This window comes from Ceratina calcarata, unplaced genomic scaffold (genome assembly GCF_001652005.2).
Source record: "Ceratina calcarata isolate Rehan_Ccalc_2016 unplaced genomic scaffold, ASM165200v1 scaffold165.2, whole genome shotgun sequence".
In the NCBI taxonomy this organism is placed as follows: domain Eukaryota; kingdom Metazoa; phylum Arthropoda; class Insecta; order Hymenoptera; family Apidae; genus Ceratina; species Ceratina calcarata.
This window is the reverse complement of record NW_017137815.1, coordinates 99,426-119,601: the sequence shown is the minus strand read 5'-3', so window position 1 is coordinate 119,601 and position 20,176 is coordinate 99,426. Positions and strand designations below refer to the sequence as shown.

The following is a 20,176-nucleotide window of genomic DNA, read 5'->3' as shown; positions in this document are numbered from 1 at the left end:
ATACAAATTTTAAGTCACTATAATTTTTCAAAAAACCCATGAATTAGCAGGTAACGCAGGTAGCTTTTTAATAGTAATAGGAATGTATAATAACAAATTCAACATGCTAGCATTGTTTAAGTATATAGCCTATACATCCTTAAATGATCTATGCATAACGCGATCAGGAAGACGATTACGACGACGTAAGCAGTCCGCTCATCAACGAACCTTGCGACGATCTCCAAGACGATATCTACGACGACGTGGTCCCGAAAAATACAGGAAACGCGTCCGCGGGCGAAAGAAGAGCTGTCGATTACCGCGACGACGACGACGACTTCTCGGTGGCCAACGAATATTCGAGTGTCGACGAGGACGGCGATTGTACTGATAACGATCCTGATGTGTACGATGACGTCGGTCTACCGAGCAAGGAACGAGTGAACAGTCTGTACGCTGCCGGCTCTTCTCTCTATGCGGGTTTGAGTTACGGACCAAGCTTGGTGAACACAGACAAAGAGTCCGAGTGGGAAGATCTGGAGGAGATCGGTGAATCCAGTTCCTCGAAGAAGACCAATTCGTCGTAAGTGAAATTGTGGATCGATAGATCGCGGAGTCTCCAAAGAATAAAGTTTGATCTATCGACACGAACGATGGATTATTTTTTCTTTTTTTTTTAATGAAACAAGGACAGAGACTCAAGTCGTTTCGAGTAGAAGAAGAACTGCGCAAAGATGGTGTCGTAAAACAAAACGACAACGATCCAGGAGAGTCTCCAAGAAGTGTCCGACGCTGTCATCGAGGTCAGCGGTGGTTCCACGAAAAACCACGTTCGACGGTGAGTTCGTTCGAACTTTCGTTCACGTACTAACATCGACATCCAGTGAACGCGTTAATTCGCGTTAAACGAAACGCGTTAATCCATATATATTTACGTGTGCGTGAATAGAAACGGATGGTCGACGAAGTTAGTGCTGTGCGGCACGGTTTTTACGTCGTTACGTGGCCAGTCGTTGAAACGATTCGCGTGCGATCGAGTCTTCTTGTCCCGAGTAAAAGTTACTTATTCGTCGCGCATATTTTACTTTTACTGCTGAGAAATCTACGAGCACATGCGCGTAACGAACCGCTCTTTCCGAACGCGAGCAGGTTTCCCAACGCGGGATCCTCCAAAGAACCATCACGCGCGTAACTAGAAGCGTTGCATCAAATGTAGAATACGTAAGGATCGATTCGTCCAATTTTCGATCTTCTGCATACACATCTGTAGAGAAGGACAAAATTTTTTATGTGTCAGCTCGTACGTACTCGACTGTCGTGTATGCGCAAACGATATCTATAGGCGATGATTCGAGAGAAAATGTTTTGTCGACGAGCTCAACCTGGAAACCGGACTCGTATTCACGAGCGCGCGGACGTAACAGGATCGCCGCGAGGTGAAAGCGCGTATTGCGCTCTTCGAGCGTCAGTCACGGCCGAACCGCTCGTCGGCGCGTACCGAAAGACACGTGTCTATAAATTTTTCTCGTCGTCTTCCATTTTTTTTTAATCTCTCTCTTCAAAAGTTCCTCTTGATCCTTGCGCGAATTTCGCATTCTTCTCTCGTTAATCGTTGTGGTTACTTTCGCGAGACTCGTCGCTCGTAACGGGTCGACATGACGTCGAGGAAATGAAACAGACCTTGAAAAACTTCCGACGACCGAATACGCAAGGTAAATTACGATGATATCTTCTACGCGCAAAAATCGAGGTTTATCCAAGCAAGCGATCACGGCATTCTTCCTGGTCGATTATCGCGTCTTATCGTCGCTCGCGTCTCCACCCCCTCCCTTTCTATCTCGATAGATGGTTTGAAGTCTTTTCGATAAGTTTTACGTTCGTTTCTCTACTTCCAAAAACTGAGCGTAGGCGTACAAGGCGATCTTCATTTAAAAGCGAAAGTAAAAAAAGAGTATTACGTGAGTCACGCATGAAATGATTTCACCTTGCTCGTTCGCTGGATGCGCCATAGCTACCATCATCTTCCTTCTTTTTCCTTTTCTTTCGAGACTCTCTCTCTCTTTCTCTCCCTCTCTCGGATATCGGCCGATTCTCTCCCTTACTTTCCCGTCAGCCTTCGAAGCCGTTCAAAATCATTGACCGTTTCGTTGATCGAAACTTGGACGAACGTCGAGCATTGTACGTGGAACGTAAAACGCGCGGGTACAACGATCGTAAACGATTTCAAGTGGCCGTAAGCCTTGGAAGCGGATCGATACTGCTGGTCGGTTACACGGAGAAGATCGAAGAATGGAAGAAGGAGAGACGCGAAGACGCAACAACGCGAGAAAATTCACCGAGAACGCAGGGTCTCGTCCAGATGAGGGTCATCGACCTGGACGAGGACGTGGACACGCAGGAGATGTCGTGCTACGTTCACGAAGGTCCTTGTAAGATTTTTCGCACTTACTTGGAACGCGAAGCTGAATAATAGTCGGCTGTTAAGACAAGGGAGGAAAATCGCGTTTCCTCGAAGTTTCCTGCTTATTTTTCGTTGTTCTGCGAATACTCGAAACTTGGCTCGCGCATTGACCCTTCGCAGATCGAACGCACGTCGTTATCGTCGATACTCGCGTTGCACACGCACAAACTTTCGCTTCGTTTTTTCGTTCGATGCTTAGCCGTGGACGTTTTACAGACAACGCATCCGATGACAGCACGTACGAGAGTCTGCATTCCTTCCAGCCGGATGACTTTAGCACGGACTCGGAAACGGAGAAGATCGACGATGAGATATCGCCCGATCAAGAAAGGGAGAAGAATAGCGGGGAGAAAATCGAGCGAAACGCATCGAACGATTCGACGATCTCGCCGTACCTGGAAGCACCTACGAAACCGAATCCTCCTCCACCGCGAGAAATCAGCCTGAGTCGTACGCTCGGTAGACAGATAAAGATGCTCCGAAGAACTTGGAGCATCACGAAAGGTAGTTTGGGCCGAATGAGAATGAGGAAGACCTCCGGCGAAAGAGCCGTATCCGAGCCTATTTCGACTTTTTATCTAAACGGTTACATAGAACGGAACAACGGTGACGACATTGCGACCGCGACGACGAGGAAGAGTTATACTGGATCGAGCAACGAACCTATGTACGGCAACACCAGTGAGCAACTAGGTAAATCATACGTTACAGAATAATATAATGTGTAATAAACGCGAGGCGATCGTACGAATAAATTGCAGATCGCTACAGTGTACTCGCCGACCAGGAACCGCTGTATCAGTTTTACGCAGCTGCCGCGGCCAGAGTGGCATTTGACTCGAGCTCGGAATGCTACGACGATGTAACGTATCGTACACATTTTAAAGTACCTACTTCTGATTCGTGCACTCAGTTGCATTCGTAGTTTATACCACTCGCTGTTCATCGAACCGAACAGGTCGAAGACACAATCCCATCGCGATCTACCAAGGACTTGGCAACAGGACCAGGACACAGAACATTGTGGTGCCAGACGCCGCGAGTCATAAACGATGGTCTTTTACGTAAGCGAAATTAAACTGCACGCATCGCGCTTCAATTGATTCCAATAGTTTATACACAATTTGATTCGGAGGTCTCGCTTGTTATTAGTTTTCTCTTCTTTCATTAGAACGATTGACCGCGGAAGAGAAAAAAATGCAGGAGGCCAAGTTCGAGATTCTGACTTCCGAAGCGTCTTATCTGAACTCGCTTCGCGTGTTGAATAACGAATTCCTTAACGAACCATCCCTCGACGAGGTTTTAACTCCTAACGAGAAAGACAGATTGTTCGCCGGTATCCCTGCGATATTGCAGGCATCGGAACAGTTTTTAGCGGAACTGGAAGTCGCCTGGAGTCACGATCCTATGTTGCACGCCCTACCGGACGTCCTGCTCAAACAAGCAGATAAATTTTTTGATATCTACGTAGCTTACTGTACGAATCAAGTGAACATAGATACGACTCTGAAAGACTTAAGGTAACTGCTTTTTCCTCGTTTCGCTTTGTTTGTAGTTACGTCGTGATCGAATATTACGACGCTAAGGAATCTATTTGTCCGTAGAACGCGAAAGGGATCAAGATTTATAGAGATCATCTCACAGATAGAGTCGCGTCCAGCTTGTCAAAGCTTATCCCTGCACTCGTTTCTAATGCTACCGATGCAACGAATAACAAGACTTCCTTTACTGGCTGACGCGGTTCTCTCGAAGCTCTCACCGGAACGCGAGGACAGATCGGATTGGGAAAAGGTTTTGTCGACCTTAAACTACATCGTTGTCGAATGCAACGAAAGCGCTCGCGTGGCTGTAAAGGCGATCGAAATCGAGAACTTGGCTCGGTAATTATTCGTTTGTTCGCGCTTCCAACATCGATCAAATAATTGTTTGTCCTATAACAGAAAACTGGAGTATTCTGCGAAGATCAAACCGATCCCGTTGGAAGGAAAACAACTGGTTAAAAGCGGACGACTCGTTCGATTATCGACGAAAAACGAAAAACCGGAGTACAAGCTTACGTTTCGAAAACGATTCGCCAAAACACCTCTATATCTGTTGTTACTCACAGATTACCTTCTAGTCGCAAAATACAAGTCCAAGTACGCAATGCCTCATCTTTCAATTTATGTATACCGCTAGGCAACATATTTAGAACGCTGAATGCTACATCTATGCTTCTTTTCTTTTTTCGTTTTTTCTGCTCTGATCGCTTCTTCTGTACGTACGCGCGCGACCGCTCGCAGTACTCAGGACGAAACCTATAACGTGATAGATGCTTGCAAGAGAAGCCTGATCGCCTTGGAATCAGTTCCGGAAGATTCGCCGTTTGCTGGCCGCAATGCGATGCTATTGACTCTCTTGGAGAATTACTCCGGACATCAGGTCGAGTATGTTTTAACGTGCGATAGTGACACGGAAAGACAAAGATGGTTGGACGCTGTCGCACCCACGAAACGAGGATTGATCGGAGAGACTTTGTACGAGGCGTGGGACTGTCCTCAAGTGGTCGCTTTGTATTCCTATTCTCCGAATCAACCAGACGAATTATCGTTGCAGCCAGGTATACGAAAACACTTGATGAATAGAATGAACTCTGTTTCAATTTTACCGTTACGAATACAATGTACGAAAGAATGCTACTTTCAGGGGATGTTATAAACGTGTTCAGGAAGATGTCGGATGGTTGGTATCAGGGTGGAAAATTGTTGAACGGTGAGCAAGGCTGGTTTCCCGGGAATTATACGAAAGAAGTCGCTTCGGAACATGTTCGCGCGAAAAATCTTAAACAGAGACACCGCTTTCTTGCGATAGGTGGGAACGTTTTGCAACCGAAAACGAAACAACAACGATGAATCGAGTAATTCGTTACACCTAAACGAAGACGCGGAAGATTGAACGACGAATTCTCGCTTCAATTCTTAAATAAAACCACGCTTATCTATTTTTACTTGACTATACGTAGCATTCCCGAATCTAATCGGACTGACATTGATAATATAACAAAAGTACGTAATGATTTATTATCTTGGTATAAATATTATTATTACAAATGTTCCCCGATGATGTCTCGTTGATCCATACGTCTGATAATTCGAACGAAAAGCCTATGAGTAAAAATAGAGCGAACGAATAAACGATTTAGGTATTTCATGTAGTGATCGATGGAACGTTCTTTGAGTATCCGAGGACGATGTGAGGAACGTGATACAGTCTTGACGCGAGGCTATGTTTCAAGCAGAAAAATGGATATTCTGACGGTACTAAGTATGATGAAAATAACTGTAACGATCAACTTTAAGTAGATGACTCTCTTGGAGTAAAAGTATTGATAGAGATAGTCTCGCAAATATGTCATTTATCAGATTTGGTTCCTTTAAACGTATCTTTTCTTTTTCGTTTCACGTTAGAACGAGTACGCGAGCACTCGATTTAGATACCTGCTCTAGAGTACCTAGATGGTTTCACTTCAAACAATTTTCTTACGAAGTACACCTGTGTCGTCGTTGTCACTATCGCAATAATTATTTGTGCGATCGACCATGTTTGAACGTAGAAATTATTATCCAATAACAAGCTCAAATCTCTAGCTTCCCTGCTCCTACTGAGATATTGAGTCTGAAGCATTTCATTGATGTTTTTCTCCACGTGAATTATCGCCGACTGTGGAAAGAACAAAAGAAAGAATAAATAAGTTATTGCGCTCTTGCCACGTACATACGAGATGCATACCGTAAAATTCTCCACGGACATGTTCAGTTCTTCCAACTCCTTCGTATATTTGTCCCATTCGTCATATCTTTGAAAAATAAGTATTTTACAATGATATCAAATATTTTATCGAATGTTACCAAAATCGTTTTATCGCGTATACTTTCGAAGCTTACCTGATAACCGTGATGTACAAATTAACTAATTTCCATGCAAATCTGGAGAATTGATTATCGATACAAATGCTATAGTAACCAGAAGCTTTTGCGGTATCTTGATAATCAGAGTTTGCGATCCATTGATACGGATGCACTATTATCCCCTCTGGATTTCTCACCGCAAAACCAGCTTTTCCATCTCCGCCGCGTATCACCTGTGTTTAGAATAAATAAGAACTTGAAAAAATGAGCTTCCTGCGATATCGTTACATGGAATTGTACAATTATTATTTTCGGTTAAACTAAATTCTAACGAATTCATAAAGGAGGAATTACTTATTAGGTTCGAAGATGATAGTGTAAAAAGAAACAATAATATACCTGGAAATTTACGTAAAATGTAGCGCCAGCATGAACATATTGAAAGTAACAATCCTCTTTTCCGGCATCGATATGAACTTTATAATCTAAGGCTACTGCGGGTAAGGATTCGTACCATGGGCGAGTCGCGGTGGAGTACGCGAGGCTGAAGAGCACTCCGAACACCAAAATCCGTAAAATATTGTACATTGTTCACGATTAATAGAGCAGACCATCACAACGATCCACGCCTGGCCAACAACCGCTTTCTCTTCTTCTCGCGACGAGTCTACCGGACCGGAGTGGCGAACCTGACGACTGAAACTGACCGACTGACTGCGACCACAGCGACTGCCGACATTGCCGAGTCGGCACTGTCGGCACTGCCGACGCAGACGACATAGCAGACTGCCTTCGATTTCGATTTTTGATTTCGCCTGCGCACCGAGGAAACTACTAAAGAGTGGCGGCAACTGAATGGAACTTCGTGTTGCACGAAAAAGTCTGCAATTTTTAACGCTCTTTAGAATATATAATTGTATAATATTATATGTTACCAACGAGTAATTATATTTTTTGTTTGCGAGATTAAACAATGAGAGAAACAAACTCGTGGATGTACTCTGCGACTGCGAGCCTCGGTAACCACGTGAAAGTCCAGCCCTATCCCAGGAGGAATAGCATGTTCAGCAGGCAGTGCTTTCTTTCGGTTGAAGATAATTTATTTCCTTATGAAACGAGTAACGAAGAATGAAATGAAATCAAAATTGATACAAAGAATAATGAATCGACCGGTGAAACATCAACTATCTACACCTTAAACTTTTTCCTTTGACGAATCAGGATAGTATGTATACGCTTAACCATATCAGCTTTGGCTTCGGGATTTGTTGCTAATAGGCAAAGCCTTACAAAAATGTCAGTTTTAGATCGTATTTGTCTCATGAACTTCTCTTCAGCAATTATTGTATTACATATGTCACAATTACATGCAGATTATGAAGGATACGTACCGCGTAGATGGCGTTTCATTATTCTCACATCAGCCGAACACCTCGCTCGCGAGAAGTGTCAGTGTCAAGTCCCCGAGTGAATTCCGAACTCCGAACACGAACCTATAAATATTCCAGTTTCTTCGATTTGTTCTCCGGAATCATTATCATTGAATAACGTAGCTCCGTCAATTCGTAGCGGAGGCTGTCGCTGCAAGAATGGCCGATTTCCTAGATTCGGAAGCAGAGGAGAGCGAGGTATACATTCCCTTTAATTCGATAATGTTACATCGCACGTACGAGAACGCCAAGGTTTTTTAAACGTTCGAAACTTGTTTCATGGATGATTTACTATTGCCATTCCCATAGGAGGAGGACGAATTGAATGAAGTGGAGAAAAAGAAATTGAAGAAAATAAAAGCTGTGGAGGAGAGCGACGACGAAGAGGAGGAAGGTGAGGATAGATAGAGCGCGACACATCGCGAAACCGCCGAAGGTTGTATCATTAGGATTTTAAGAAGAATGATTTTCTCGCTTTGGTCGTTGTTCGTCGTTCGATTTGCACGCGATGACACGATTGTCGTCCATTTCCAGACGACGAGGATCGTTTGCGCGAAGAACTAAAGGATTTGATCGACGATAATCCGATAGAAGAAAGCGAAGGCGAAGACAGCGATGCTTCAGGCGCATCTAAGAAACGCAAAAAGAGTGACGATGAGGATTTCGACGATCGTTTGGAAGACGAAGATTATGATTTGATAGAAGAGAATTTGGGGGTCAAAGTCGAGAGAGTACGTGCTCGCGAACGAATATAAGTTTACCTACTCGGAAGCTATGATATTGCGAAGATATAAAGCAATACGATTCTTTACTTTAGAAACGTTTCAAACGCCTCCGCAGGATTCAGGACGAAGAATCGGAAGAGGAACAGGAGAAGGAGGCCGACGACGATAGAGATGCCATCGCAAACGAACTTTTCGAAGGCTCCGGAGATGTGAGTAGTAAAATGTGGTTCTTTAAGTTAAGCGTTCGTTTTCTTTTTGCGTACGACCATCACCTATCTAACGTATGTACTTGTCGCCGTGCTTACGTCAGGAAAGGGAGATTGCTCTGGTACGGACCTATTCCATGTTACGGTTCTATGATAATACGTTAGTTTTAAGTCTTAAGTTCGTTCGTTCGTTCGTCCCTCCGTCCATCTGTCCTAATTTCCGATGGTTCCGTTCTAAACTCGTTTCTTGGTTTGCTTTTCGTTCGACGCGAAATTAGGAAGACGAAAGAAGAAGCGAGCGGAGTCATAGGCCCGAGGTGGACACGTTCGACGAAGAGGGGAGCGAGGGCGAGTACACGGACGCGGACGATTTCATCGTCGACGACGATGGGAGACCGATCGCCGAGAAACGTAAAAAGAAGAAGCCGATCTTTTCGGACGCGGCCCTGCAGGAAGCTCAAGACATATTCGGTGTCGATTTCGATTATGACGAGTTCGGAAAATACGGCGAGGAAGATTACGAGGAAGAGGAGGATGAGGAGGAGGAGGAAGAGGAAGATGACTACGTGGATGAGGAAGACGCCGAAAGACCGCGAAGACCGAAGAAACAGTTGAAGAAGAAGACTACCAGGAAAAGTATCTTCGAAATCTACGAACCGAGCGAGTTGAAACGCGGTCACTTCACCGACATGGATAACGAAATACGAAACACGGACATACCGGAAAGAATGCAACTCCGATATGTTCCCGTTACCTCGGTTCCGGAGGGTTCCGACGAACTGGATCTCGAAGCGGAATGGATCTACAAACAGGCCTTCTGTCGACCGACCATCTCCGTCCAAGATGCGCATTTGAACGCCGAAGCTAAAGAAAGGGCTCGAAAGGGACCTCAGACCGTCGGTAAAATCAAGAAGGCGTTGGATTTCATGAGAAATCAACAGTTCGAGGTACCCTTTGTGTCGTTCTACAGAAAGGAATACGTTTTGCCAGAGTTGAACATAAACGATCTTTGGAAGGTGTACAAGTTCGACGCAAAATGGTGTCAGCTTCGTCAGAGGAAAGAAAACCTGTTGAAACTATTTGAGAAGATGAGAAACTATCAGTTGGATGAGATCATGAAGAATCCTGACGCGCCATTATCCGATAATGTGCGACTGATCATGGACGATGACATAGAACGACTAAAGAACGTACAGACGAGCGAAGAGCTGAACGACGTTTATCATCATTTCATGCTGTATTACAGTCATGAAATCCCGGCGATGCAAGAGGCCGCTCGTCGAAAGGAGAAAGAGGCACGAAAGGAGGCGAAACGAATGCAGAAACGGAAACAGCGGCTGCTGCGGCGGCGGGCGGAAGGTGGCGAAGAGGAGAACGGAGATGATCCGGCTTTGGCGGGGGAAGAAGAAGGAGACGGAGATGCGGAGGAAGGAGACGAGGAGGAAGAAGAGGAGACTGAAGAACCGGACGACACGTTGAAACAGGCGATTCGAACCGGTCCGTATTCCATCTGCAGGCGAGCCGGTCTCGAAGGTCTTGCAAAAAGGTTCGGTCTCTCTCCGGAGCATTTCGCTGAAAATTTACGCGACAACTATCAACGACACGAAGTGGATCAAGAGCCCACGGAACCTTTGGTACTCGCGAACGAGTACTGCGGTCAGGTGCTCAAGACTCCGGAAGAGGTGTTGAAAGCCGGTCAATTGATGGTGGCCATTCAGCTGGCGCGCGAACCGTTGGTAAAAAAGTGCGTCCGGGAAATGTACATGGAGAGAGCGAAGATATCTGTAAGGCCTACGAAAAAAGGGATCAAAGAGATAGACGAGAATCATCCGATCTACGGGATGAAGTATCTGAAGGATAAACCAGTGCGCGATCTTGTCGGCGATCAGTTTCTAAAATTGATCATAGCCGAGGAGGACAAATTGATTTCGATTTCGTTGAGCGATACGATCGAGGGTAATACAAGCAGCAACTACGTCGATGAGATGAAACAGCTGTATTATCGAGACGAATTCAGCAAGAACGTTCAAGATTGGAATGCGCTCAGAGTTGGAAGCGTCGAAACGGCGCTGACGCGTATAGTCCTGCCGAGCCTGAAGAAAGAGCTTCGGACGAATCTGATCGCAGAAGCGAAGGAATGCGTGATGAGGGCATGTTGTCGGAAAATGTACAATTGGATCAAGGTCGCTCCTTACACCTACGAATTTCCCGAGGAAGAAGACGAGGAATGGGATACTTCAAAAGGGCTGCGCGTGATGGGTATAGCCTACGTTCCGGATTACTCACAAGCCGCGTTCGCTTGCCTGATTTCTCCCGACGGAGAGTGCACGGATCACTTGAGGTTACCGCACTTGTTGAAACGAAAGAATGGCTATCGCGAGGACGAAAAGGCTATGAAGGAAGCGGATTTGTTGGCAATTCGGAATTTTCTAGCGACCAAAAAGCCGCACGTTGTAGCGATAGGCGGCGAGTCAAGGGAGGCGATGATGATCGCCGCCGACGTAAAAGAATGCATCACGAATCTCGGCGAGGAGGAACAGTTTCCGAGTGTTCAGGTGGAGATCTGCGACAACGAATTGGCTAAGATTTATTCGAACAGCAACAAAGGTGTATCCGAGTTCCGGGACTATCCGGAATTGTTGCGACAGGCCATTTCGTTGGCTAGGAGGATGCAGGATCCGTTGGTCGAATTTTCTCAGCTGTGCACCGCTGACGAGGAAATTTTATGCCTCAAGTATCACAGTTTGCAAGATCAGCTGCCGAAGGACGAGCTACTAGAGAATTTGTATCTGGAGTTTGTAAATCGTGTGAACGAAGTTGGCGTCGACGTGAACAGGGCAGTGCAGCAAGCGTATTGCGGGAACCTGGTTCAATTCGTGTGTGGTTTGGGTCCCAGGAAAGGTCAAGCGTTGATCAAGATGTTGAAACAGACGAATCAAAGGTTGGAGAACAGAACGCAGCTGGTAACTGCTTGCCACATGGGGCCGAAGGTTTTCATCAATTGCGCCGGTTTCATCAAGATAGATACGAACAGTTTAGGAGACAGCACCGAGGCGTACGTTGAGGTACTCGACGGATCTCGCGTGCATCCAGAAACGTACGAATGGGCGAGGAAGATGGCTGTCGACGCTTTGGAGTACGACGACGAGGACGCGAATCCCGCTGGCGCTCTTGAGGAGATTCTCGAGTCTCCAGAGAGGCTAAAGGATCTTGATCTGGACGCGTTCGCGGAGGAGCTCGAGAGACAAGGTTTCGGCAATAAATGCGTCACGTTGTATGATATCAGAGCAGAATTGAATTGCAGATACAAAGATTTACGCGTGCCGTATCAGTCGCCGAGCCCAGAAAAGTTGTTTGACGTTCTGACCAAAGAAACACCGGAAACGTTTTACGTCGGTAAACTGGTGTTGGCGACGGTAATCGGGATCAGCCACAGGAAACCGCAGGGCGAACAGTTGGATCAAGCCAACCCGGTGAGGAACGACGAGACCGGATTGTGGCAATGCCCTTTCTGTTTGAAGAACGACTTCCCGGAACTCTCCGAAGTATGGAATCATTTCGATGCCGGTGCTTGTCCCGGCAAAGCCACTGGCGTCAGATTGAGATTGGACAACGGGATATCCGGTTATATTCACATAAAAAACTTATCCGACAGACACGTCGCAAATCCCGAAGAGAGAGTGAGCGTTGGCCAGATAATACACTGTCGCATAATCAAAATTGAGGTGGACCGATTCAGCGTGGAATGTACCAGCAAAAGCAGCGATCTCGCAGACAAAAATCACGAGTGGAGGTGCGAGAATTTACGTATTATCTCGTTATCTTTTTCGGACGCGATGCGACGCGTTGAAACTAATCCTGTCCCGTTTGTTTTATTTACTTTTCAGGCCGCAAAGGGATCCGTTCTACGATTTGGAATCCGAACAGAAGGATGCGAAAGTTGAGGAGGACGCGAAAAAAGCAAAGCAACGTCAGACCTACGTGAAACGTGTAATCGTGCATCCATCCTTTCACAATATCAGTTTCGCGGAAGCCGAGAAATTGATGCAGACCATGAAACAAGGAGAAGCAATAGTCAGGCCGAGCAGCAAAGGCGCCGATCACTTGACAGTCACGTGGAAAGTAACCGATCAAATTTATCAACACATAGACGTACGGGAGGAAGGAAAGGAAAACGCTTTCTCCCTGGGGCAAAGCCTGTGGATCGGGAACGAAGAATTCGAAGATTTGGACGAGATCATCGCGAGGCACGTTAATCCTATGGCTGCGTACGCTTCAGAATTGTTAGATTTCAAATACTACAAGCCGACCGTCGAAGGTATCAAGGATAAAGCTGAGGAAATTCTGAAGGAGCAAAAGAAAGATAACCCTGGAGGGATTCCTTATATAATATCCGCCGCGAAGGTTCGCAGTTGCTAGTCTTCTGTCTTCTCTATAATTTCGCGAGATCAATTCACATGCGCTTCGCGCGATGTCCGTTTCAGAATTATCCTGGAAAATTTCTACTGTCTTACCTGCCGCGGGCTCGATGCCGTCACGAATACGTAACGGTGTCGCCGGAAGGATTCCGATTCAGGGGACAAATGTTTGGCAGAGTGAGCGATCTCTTCCGATGGTTCAAAGAACACTTTCGGGATCCGGTACCTGGACAATCTACTCCTAGTACTCCTCGCGGTGCTATGACGTCCAGAACGCCGTATCATACGACTCCGGGCGCGGTTACCGGTTAGTTGGTCAACCGTTATCATTGTCGACATCGTCATCGACACCGTCATTGTTGTCATTTCTCATTACAGGGATGAATCAAGAAGCAATACAGCGAGTAGCGCAGAATCTTCCACATCACATGTTGCATTCTCTGACTCAAGTGGCGAATCAAACTCCACATCACTATCCGCCGCACACGCCGGGAACGGCGAGCGCTGCTGCTGGTTACGGTGGCGTTCACACTTACCCCAACACGCCGTACACTCCATCCGGACAAACGCCTTTCATGACGCCTTATCAAACGCCGCATCATACCCCGCATCATCACGGCCAACCGACGCCGAGGTACGGTCAACAAACGCCTAGTCACCAGCAGCAAGCCAATCCGTTCGTCCATCCACCTCCTCCTTCCGCCGGGATGACCGGGCCGGGGCATCACAGATCGACTCCGTCGCACAGACCTACACCTCCCATGTCCGCGGCCGGCGATCCTATGGATTGGAAGAAGGCGGCGGAAGCGTGGGCTCGTTTGAAAAGCGGACCGCGCGTACCGTGAGTATTCGTTTAATTTTGAACGGACGACACGTTCAGCTCAGTATTACGCGAATCTGTTCCCTGTTCCAGTGGTTCTACTCCGAGGTACGAAGACTCGAGGAAGATACCGCGTAATTACGAGGAATCAATCGGTAGAACGACACCGCGGAATAGAACTTCGAACGCTCGGACACCTTCTTACAAGTCTCCACGAGGTACGCCGCACACCAATTCTAGTCCACGGAGTATGTCTCTCAGTGGAGACGGAACTCCTTTGTACGACGAAAGCTAACGAGTTCGCGTACGCGTAATTAATCGTCTTTCTCCGCGCGCTATATGTACGATGTAAAAAATCGTATTGTTGGATATTTTACTCGCTGTAGTTTTTTTTAATGTGGATTTTACCCGTCATCGTGCGCTAACTCGTAACGAACGCGTACGTGCAGATGATCATGTAAGTATGTATTTGTAACTATTACTTATTTCACGTATAACGTATATTTTTTCATCATGTTTGAGTTTCAGCTTTAACGATGCTGAGTTATCGTACAATTCTTAGGTTTTAACTTAGCTATGCAACACGTTTCTTACAAACTTTATACACTTGTTAAATTACATCGCTGATCAATGAATAAAACAATTTTATCTTGTACAATTTTTGTTGACCCTTCCAAATCCAAATAGCGTATAATAAAAAGTTTCACTTTATTAAACAAATCTAATAGGAGTTGACGTATTAAACTTAATGAGAAAATTTATTATTTATAATTGAGAGATTTATTCATCGCATGAAGTATCATCTTCTCTTGGAATCACTGGACCGCGTTGATAACTATACAATATTTTACCATGTTTTCCAACTTGAGGAGATGAATGATTCGCGGCCCTGGAAAAAAATAAACGGAAGGATATCGAATCCGAAGGAAAGATCGCCAAGTTACTGTTATGACATTACAAGTATTATGATTGCAACTTACGTTTGCTCGATACGGTTGATAATTTGAATGTTTCCTTCTGCTTTCGATTCTCCTCGTCTCGTCTTCTTATCATCAACATTTCCGGAAGAATCGCGCTATAAAACAAATATCGTGTTTTATTAAGAAGAATAGGCACACTTGGCAAACGTTGTTTCCCTAACAGTGACGAAGATCGAATGCCCTTATAGAATTTTCGACATCTATCGTACTTGACTTATTCAACTCGTCCGCGTTAGATGCTTCCCGACTAGTTCTCTCCTACCTTCTCATTTCAACCAGTTTTTTACCTGATTTGTCTGGCGAACTCATACCAGTAGTATTTTGTGCGAAAATGAAGACGATCACATATAATACATTTACAATAATATTCACAAATAAAACAAGAATCTACGATAATTACTTGTGTATCGGTGCTATTATCTTTTTTTCGTTTCGGCGTGTAATTGTTTCTGATCGGATTTTGAGAGTTATCTTTTGAATCACTGCATACGTATATCATATCTTCGCCCTTTAGCGTAACGCGTTCTCCTGTCGAACGATTAAACAGGATTCAAGATTAAATCAGGAACCACAGGTCTGCATTTCTTACCTGTCCAATAATTTAATGGGGATATTATTCTTCTGCCTTTGGAACTTACACTGACGCTTACGGTATTTTTTGATGAATCCGATTTACTTTTTTTTATTTCATTTTGTTTGTTTTTATTTTCTGTCCGTACCCAATTAGTCCGTTTAAAATTAAAAAAACCGTAAATAATTGCAAATATATCATAACGATATTGAATTTGAATGATCTCACGACTTACCGGCTTGCAACGATTCCCACGCTTCACAGAACTGTTCTATCCTAGCGGGACAACCATGACGACATCGATCTAACAATTTCTTAGGTACAACTAAAGAAAACGAAATTATGAAATGATCGATCGAAAAATTGAATGAGCAAGTTAAATGGTATATTTCAAACCGTGTTTCGCGCTCGGCGAGCCGATCAGCTGATAAAATTCATGATTTGCCGTCTCGACCAGCCTCGCCGATACTCGACGAAGTACCGTATCCGTTTTGAACTTTCTAGTTATCACGTGGCCAGCATCGCTGCGAAAGTACGATAACACATTTTACAATGAATAGTGTAAGCTCGCAATGTACTTACTTTATTAAGTTTCCCTCGAAGATTAAACATAAATCAGTTCCACATGTAATGACTATCGGTGTCCAAGTCGATAGTAATTTGGGTTTGCAGTTATCATTGTTATCTTTAGAAGCTATTATATCGTTCTCCTGCAAGGATTTGTTCGAAACAATAGAATCGATGTTATTAGTTTCAGGCACTTCAATGGATTCGGTATGCCGATTGTCATCGTCGTCGTTGTTATACATATCATCGAAAAAAAAATTTGTACTCTTCTTTCTATTATCGCATTTTAAAGGAGACTTCCTCCGTATTAAATTCTTATATTCACTTTCAGCACTCTCAATCTTGACAATACCGGTTTTCCTTTCAGCATCTTCAAACAGATTTTCCTTTCCGTTTTTCGATAAACAATTTATTTGCGCGCTAACAGTTTTAATATCGACAGGAACGGAACTAATTACCATAGGTTTCGCAGTCATTTTTTTCAAGATATGTTGCAGTCGGGGAGAGTTTATAGATTTCCCACTCTTTTCGAGGAACGAATCATTTTGATGATCGTGCACAGTGTCCCTATCTTCGTTATATTTACTCAAGTTTTTTTCCACCATCTCGTCATTATTCACCCTCTTAACCGATGAATCGTAGACAGGGCGTGTACTTCGACTTGTTTGCGGTGTAGGTTCGAACGATCTCTCGTGCAGAGAATCTCCTTTAGTTTCGCATGCATTTCTATCTTTCGCAAGCTTCTTTTTCCCTGGTTGACGCCTCTCCACGACACTCCGAGTATTCGAACTTGTACAGTCTTTTACCATTAAACGATCGCTTTCCTCGTACATTATACTAATACTAGACTCGTCGGATTCAGCGTTGCGACGTTTTTTATTATCTTCCGTCACTTTCCCAATTCGACTTGTCTGGGGGATAGGCTCGAACGAGTTCTCGTGCACAGAATCTCCTTTAGTATCGCATGCGTTTCTATCTTTCGTAAGCTCCTTCGTCCCTGCTTGACGCCTCTCCGTGACACTCCGAGTTTTCGGACTTGTATAGTTTTTTACCCTTAAGCGTTCGCTTTCTTCGTACATTATACTAACACTAGAATCGTCGGATTCAGCGTTGCGACGTTTTTTATTGTCTTCCGTCGCTTTCCCAATTCGGCTTGTTTGAGGGATAGGTTTGAACGAGTTCTCGTGCACAGAATCTCCTTTAGTATCGCATGCGTTTCTATCTTTCGTAAGCTCCTTCGTCCCTGCTTGACGCCTCTCCGTGACACTCCGAGTTTTCGGACTTGTATAGTTTTTTACCCTTAAGCGTTCGCTTTCTTCGTACATTATACTAACACTAGAATCGTCGGATTCAGCGTTGCGACGTTTTTTATTGTCTTCCGTCGCTTTCCCAATTCGGCTTGTTTGAGGGATAGGTTTGAACGAGTTCTCGTGCACAGAATCGCCTTTAGTATCGCATGCGTTTTTGTCTTTCGTAAGCTCCTTCGTCCCTGCTTGACGCCTCTCCGTGACACTCCGAGTATTCGGACTTGTATAGTTTTTTACCCTTAAGCGTTCGCTTTCTCTGCTAGAATCGTCGGATTCAGCGTTGCGACGTTTTTTATTGTCTTCCGTCACTTTCTCCGCGAAACTGTGAGCAGTATGGTTGGATGTAGCAGTACACTCGTTCGGAGAACGTGATACTTCTTGCTTTCTTAGTTTACGTTTAGACGGTTTCAGTACCGTTTCCTTTTGCCGTATTACCTGACTTAATTGTATTTTGGTAACTCCCGAGTAAACCTCGTTGTCGCTGTCGTTATCATCGCCAATCGCTTTCGAAAATGGTCTCTTTCGTTGCGACAAATTATTACAGATCGCGGTTTCTTTATTCGTGGTATTTCGCGATGGAGGACTCGATTTGGAATGAAGACGCTCGGCAAAATTATAAGTTACGTTAAGGCTGTTCGGTTCGTCTATCGATTTCGAGTCTCCCTTAGAGGTATCGCCTTCTTTAATCGATCCGTTTAATAGGAGACTGCTAAAGATCTCGAGCATCGTGGCAAACTTGTTGATGCACTCTATGGATTGATTGTTGTCCGTCAAGTTACTCACTATAACGTTCACAATATTCATTAATTTCGTTGCCGCGACAGAAGCACGGGAAGCATCCGCGTGTATGTTTTCTTTATCGTCGTGAATAAAATTGTTTAACGGCAAACGCATGTCCGTATGTGTTAAATGTGCTGTTATGCCGGAGATAGACGTTTGTGTGGACGAATTCATTTTCAAACGCTCGTGCGAGCTATCGTCGCGTTTATCCTTTGTTCGCAACGGCTTGTGAATAGACTCGGAGTTGAATGGGGCCTCGGGCGATTCCCCGAAAGAGTCGAAATCTCGTACTTCTTTTTCAGAACTCTTTAAATTCGGGAACACGATGTCTGTTACTTCGCTGTTTATGTCATCGTCGCTGTCCGTAATGGGAGTAGGCCAACGAAACGTTACACTACTTCCTTTCTTCACGTACGTTCTCCAAATCTCGTAGACATTTTCCCAATCATCGGGAAATCCATTGTAAAATTTGCCTCGGACGTATTCCGGTAATTCTACGCACAGAAAATGAAATTAAGCAATTACATGTCGAAAATAAGCTATTCGAATACTCTAACGCGTTTCGTTGACTTACCGTCGTCTTCGTCGTCAAGATCCCCTTGCAGGTGATACAAATGCCCAGAAACAGATTCGAGTTTGGAATTCCCCAATCGTTTTAAAATAGGTTTGCTTCTGGCGAGTCGTCCACTATTGTAACAAAACCAAAACATGGATTACAATGATTACATTATTCACATATAATGTCACCGACGCTAAAATTGCTGCTTGCATCACCTACCTCTCCAGCATGCCTTTGACTATCAATTCTCTTCGTTCGTTCAAAGCGACTGTCCATTTCTGAAAAGTTGGAGCCTTTCTATTTCGTGGGGAACCATCTGTATTGATTCGCGAAGGAGTGGAAGTATCAGGGCATCTTTCACCGTAGTTGGGATGTTTGTAGATATATTTTTTCTCAGAAGATTCGTGTCCGATATCTGAGGATATATATTCGTCCTGCTTCGAAAGGTTCTCGCGAGACGATCTACCGCACGATTTTCTACTGTTATGAGACAGATACGGGTAAAACTTGGGTGGAGGCATTGCAAGACGATCCATTTCATCGTCGCTCTCCCTGCTACTTCCCTTAACACTGGATGCAACAATCTTTTTCTGATTACTATTTATGTGTTGCATCTTTAAATAACTATTTCTTAAATTATTACTCGAGGAGACTATCTCCTTGTCGATCCCCGAACCAGTTTGTAACGGAGAAGTACAGTAGCTACTGTCGAACGGAATGCTGGAAATGCTAGGCGATCGGCATGATTTCACAGTATTCCTGTTCCCGTCGCCGACGACGTTATTACGAGTTAATGCTTTTTGCAATTGTTTACGTTGCAGCTCCGCTTGATACTGTTTGAATGTCATCTAAGTAACACATAAAGGCAGATCGATTATAAATATCAAACGCTTACGAAATGCTCGATGTATAGATGTTTACCATTTTCTCCTTTATTTCTGCCATTTCAGATTAGACGAAAACTTGTTCGCGCCTAAATGTTTCAAGTCCAATCTAACCTTAATTGAACGCTTGTTGTTTCGCCGAAACGCCAATTCTGTCTTCCCTTCGGACGAAAGGGACGTTTCAAGGGAAAGACGAAATTTCGAATGATTGCTGATTCTTATGTTTTATAATATAAACCAATGGGCAAATAAACTTATACCGAGTAATTAAACAGTACGCGTATTATCAAATGCAGAATAAATCTTAAACTCGACCTTTTTTTTACCATGCACAAACTACCCAAACTGTCATTGCCCGTTACCCATTACCGCGCTTTTGAAGCGTTTTGAAATAACCGATTTAAGTCAAATAACCAATCACGCAGGTTCAGAGGTTATGTTAGGTTAGGTTAGGCATGCGTCTTATATTAATTCAGGCGATTTGTCGGTGGCACATACTTACCATACATACATGGAAAAAAATATACACAAGTGTTCTTTATACGTAATAGAAATTTATTGATAAAAATAACGTACAAAATAATTGCTTATGACATTTA

At 44.4% G+C, this 20,176-nt stretch overlaps 4 protein-coding genes across 12 annotated transcripts in view; 2 read left to right on the top strand and 2 right to left on the bottom strand.

The window, feature by feature from the left end:
- Nucleotides 1–5,498, top strand: part of Exn (Ephexin) — a 10,219-nt gene extending 4,721 nt beyond the window's left edge. For 2 of the 6 annotated variants that reach the window (XM_026810672.1, XM_018037406.2), the window contains exons 4-14: nucleotides 168–565; nucleotides 672–820; nucleotides 2,211–2,411; nucleotides 2,660–3,136; nucleotides 3,205–3,305; nucleotides 3,402–3,507; nucleotides 3,615–3,963; nucleotides 4,048–4,323; nucleotides 4,384–4,581; nucleotides 4,726–5,042; nucleotides 5,129–5,498. In XM_026810672.1, the coding sequence (XP_026666473.1) occupies nucleotides 168–565; nucleotides 672–820; nucleotides 2,211–2,411; nucleotides 2,660–3,136; nucleotides 3,205–3,305; nucleotides 3,402–3,507; nucleotides 3,615–3,963; nucleotides 4,048–4,323; nucleotides 4,384–4,581; nucleotides 4,726–5,042; nucleotides 5,129–5,334 (2,778 nt within the window). In that variant the 3' untranslated portion in view covers nucleotides 5,335–5,498. Of the gene's footprint in view, nucleotides 1–167; nucleotides 566–671; nucleotides 821–2,210; nucleotides 2,412–2,659; nucleotides 3,137–3,204; nucleotides 3,306–3,401; nucleotides 3,508–3,614; nucleotides 3,964–4,047; nucleotides 4,324–4,383; nucleotides 4,582–4,725; nucleotides 5,043–5,128 lie in introns of those variants that run through there. The other 4 variants (XM_018037410.2, XM_018037409.2, XM_018037411.2 and 1 more) reach the window with 4 other exon arrangements.
- Nucleotides 5,480–7,061, bottom strand: LOC108632689 (transmembrane emp24 domain-containing protein 6). The gene is made up of 4 exons (XM_018037413.2): nucleotides 6,730–7,061; nucleotides 6,367–6,563; nucleotides 6,212–6,278; nucleotides 5,480–6,142 (listed from the first exon to the last, which is right to left on the bottom strand). The coding sequence occupies exons 1-4, from the start codon at nucleotides 6,916–6,918 to the stop codon at nucleotides 5,912–5,914; spliced, it is 684 nt and encodes a 227-aa protein (XP_017892902.1). The 5' UTR covers nucleotides 6,919–7,061; the 3' UTR covers nucleotides 5,480–5,911.
- Nucleotides 7,062–7,346: 285 nt separating this feature from the next.
- Nucleotides 7,347–14,587, top strand: LOC108632683 (transcription elongation factor SPT6). 2 transcript variants are annotated; one of them, XM_018037400.2, is made up of 10 exons: nucleotides 7,347–7,958; nucleotides 8,070–8,154; nucleotides 8,295–8,491; nucleotides 8,578–8,694; nucleotides 8,796–8,813; nucleotides 8,970–12,484; nucleotides 12,579–13,095; nucleotides 13,176–13,416; nucleotides 13,488–13,950; nucleotides 14,023–14,587. In XM_018037400.2, exons 1-10 carry the CDS (start codon nucleotides 7,920–7,922, stop codon nucleotides 14,222–14,224), a joined length of 5,394 nt encoding a protein of 1,797 aa, XP_017892889.1. In that variant the 5' UTR covers nucleotides 7,347–7,919; the 3' UTR covers nucleotides 14,225–14,587. The 2 variants fall into 2 exon arrangements, with proteins under 2 accessions (XP_017892889.1, XP_017892890.1); XM_018037401.2 differs by lacking the exon at nucleotides 8,796–8,813.
- Nucleotides 14,412–20,115, bottom strand: LOC108632684 (uncharacterized). 3 transcript variants are annotated; one of them, XM_018037402.2, is made up of 10 exons: nucleotides 19,615–20,115; nucleotides 18,913–19,541; nucleotides 18,709–18,821; nucleotides 16,063–18,628; nucleotides 15,877–16,004; nucleotides 15,716–15,805; nucleotides 15,499–15,618; nucleotides 15,310–15,437; nucleotides 14,910–15,004; nucleotides 14,412–14,818 (listed from the first exon to the last, which is right to left on the bottom strand). In XM_018037402.2, exons 1-10 carry the CDS (start codon nucleotides 19,636–19,638, stop codon nucleotides 14,710–14,712), a joined length of 4,002 nt encoding a protein of 1,333 aa, XP_017892891.1. In that variant the 5' UTR covers nucleotides 19,639–20,115; the 3' UTR covers nucleotides 14,412–14,709. The 3 variants fall into 3 exon arrangements, 1 of the variants encoding a protein (XP_017892891.1); XR_001916981.2 differs by lacking the exon at nucleotides 15,310–15,437 and having other exon boundaries at nucleotides 14,727–14,818; XR_001916982.2 differs by lacking the exons at nucleotides 15,310–15,437; nucleotides 15,499–15,618 and having other exon boundaries at nucleotides 14,727–14,818.
- Between the last annotated feature and the right edge of the window lie 61 nt (nucleotides 20,116–20,176).

What these genes read in the sequence shown, in the direction of transcription:
- LOC108632689 (XM_018037413.2), bottom strand. Translation starts at nt 6,918, where the DNA reads ATGTACAATATTTTACGGATTTTGGTGTTCGGAGTGCTCTTCAGCCTC. An exon ending in CATTTTACGTAAATTTCCAG is followed by an intron (nt 6,564 to 6,729) that starts GTATATTATTGT and finishes TTCTAAACACAG; the next exon opens with GTGATACGCGGCGGAGATGG. An exon ending in TTGTACATCACGGTTATCAG is followed by an intron (nt 6,279 to 6,366) that starts GTAAGCTTCGAA and finishes TATTTTTCAAAG; the next exon opens with ATATGACGAATGGGACAAAT.
- LOC108632683 (XM_018037400.2), top strand. Translation starts at nt 7,920, where the DNA reads ATGGCCGATTTCCTAGATTCGGAAGCAGAGGAGAGCGAG. An exon ending in GACTCCGGGCGCGGTTACCG is followed by an intron (nt 13,417 to 13,487) that starts GTTAGTTGGTCA and finishes TTCTCATTACAG; the next exon opens with GGATGAATCAAGAAGCAATA. An exon ending in AAAAGCGGACCGCGCGTACC is followed by an intron (nt 13,951 to 14,022) that starts GTGAGTATTCGT and finishes TCCCTGTTCCAG; the next exon opens with TGGTTCTACTCCGAGGTACG.
- LOC108632684 (XM_018037402.2), bottom strand. Translation starts at nt 19,638, where the DNA reads ATGGCAGAAATAAAGGAGAAAATG. An exon ending in GTCAAAGGCATGCTGGAGAG is followed by an intron (nt 18,822 to 18,912) that starts GTAGGTGATGCA and finishes TTGTTACAATAG; the next exon opens with TGGACGACTCGCCAGAAGCA. An exon ending in GTGGGAATCGTTGCAAGCCG is followed by an intron (nt 15,619 to 15,715) that starts GTAAGTCGTGAG and finishes GGGTACGGACAG; the next exon opens with AAAATAAAAACAAACAAAAT.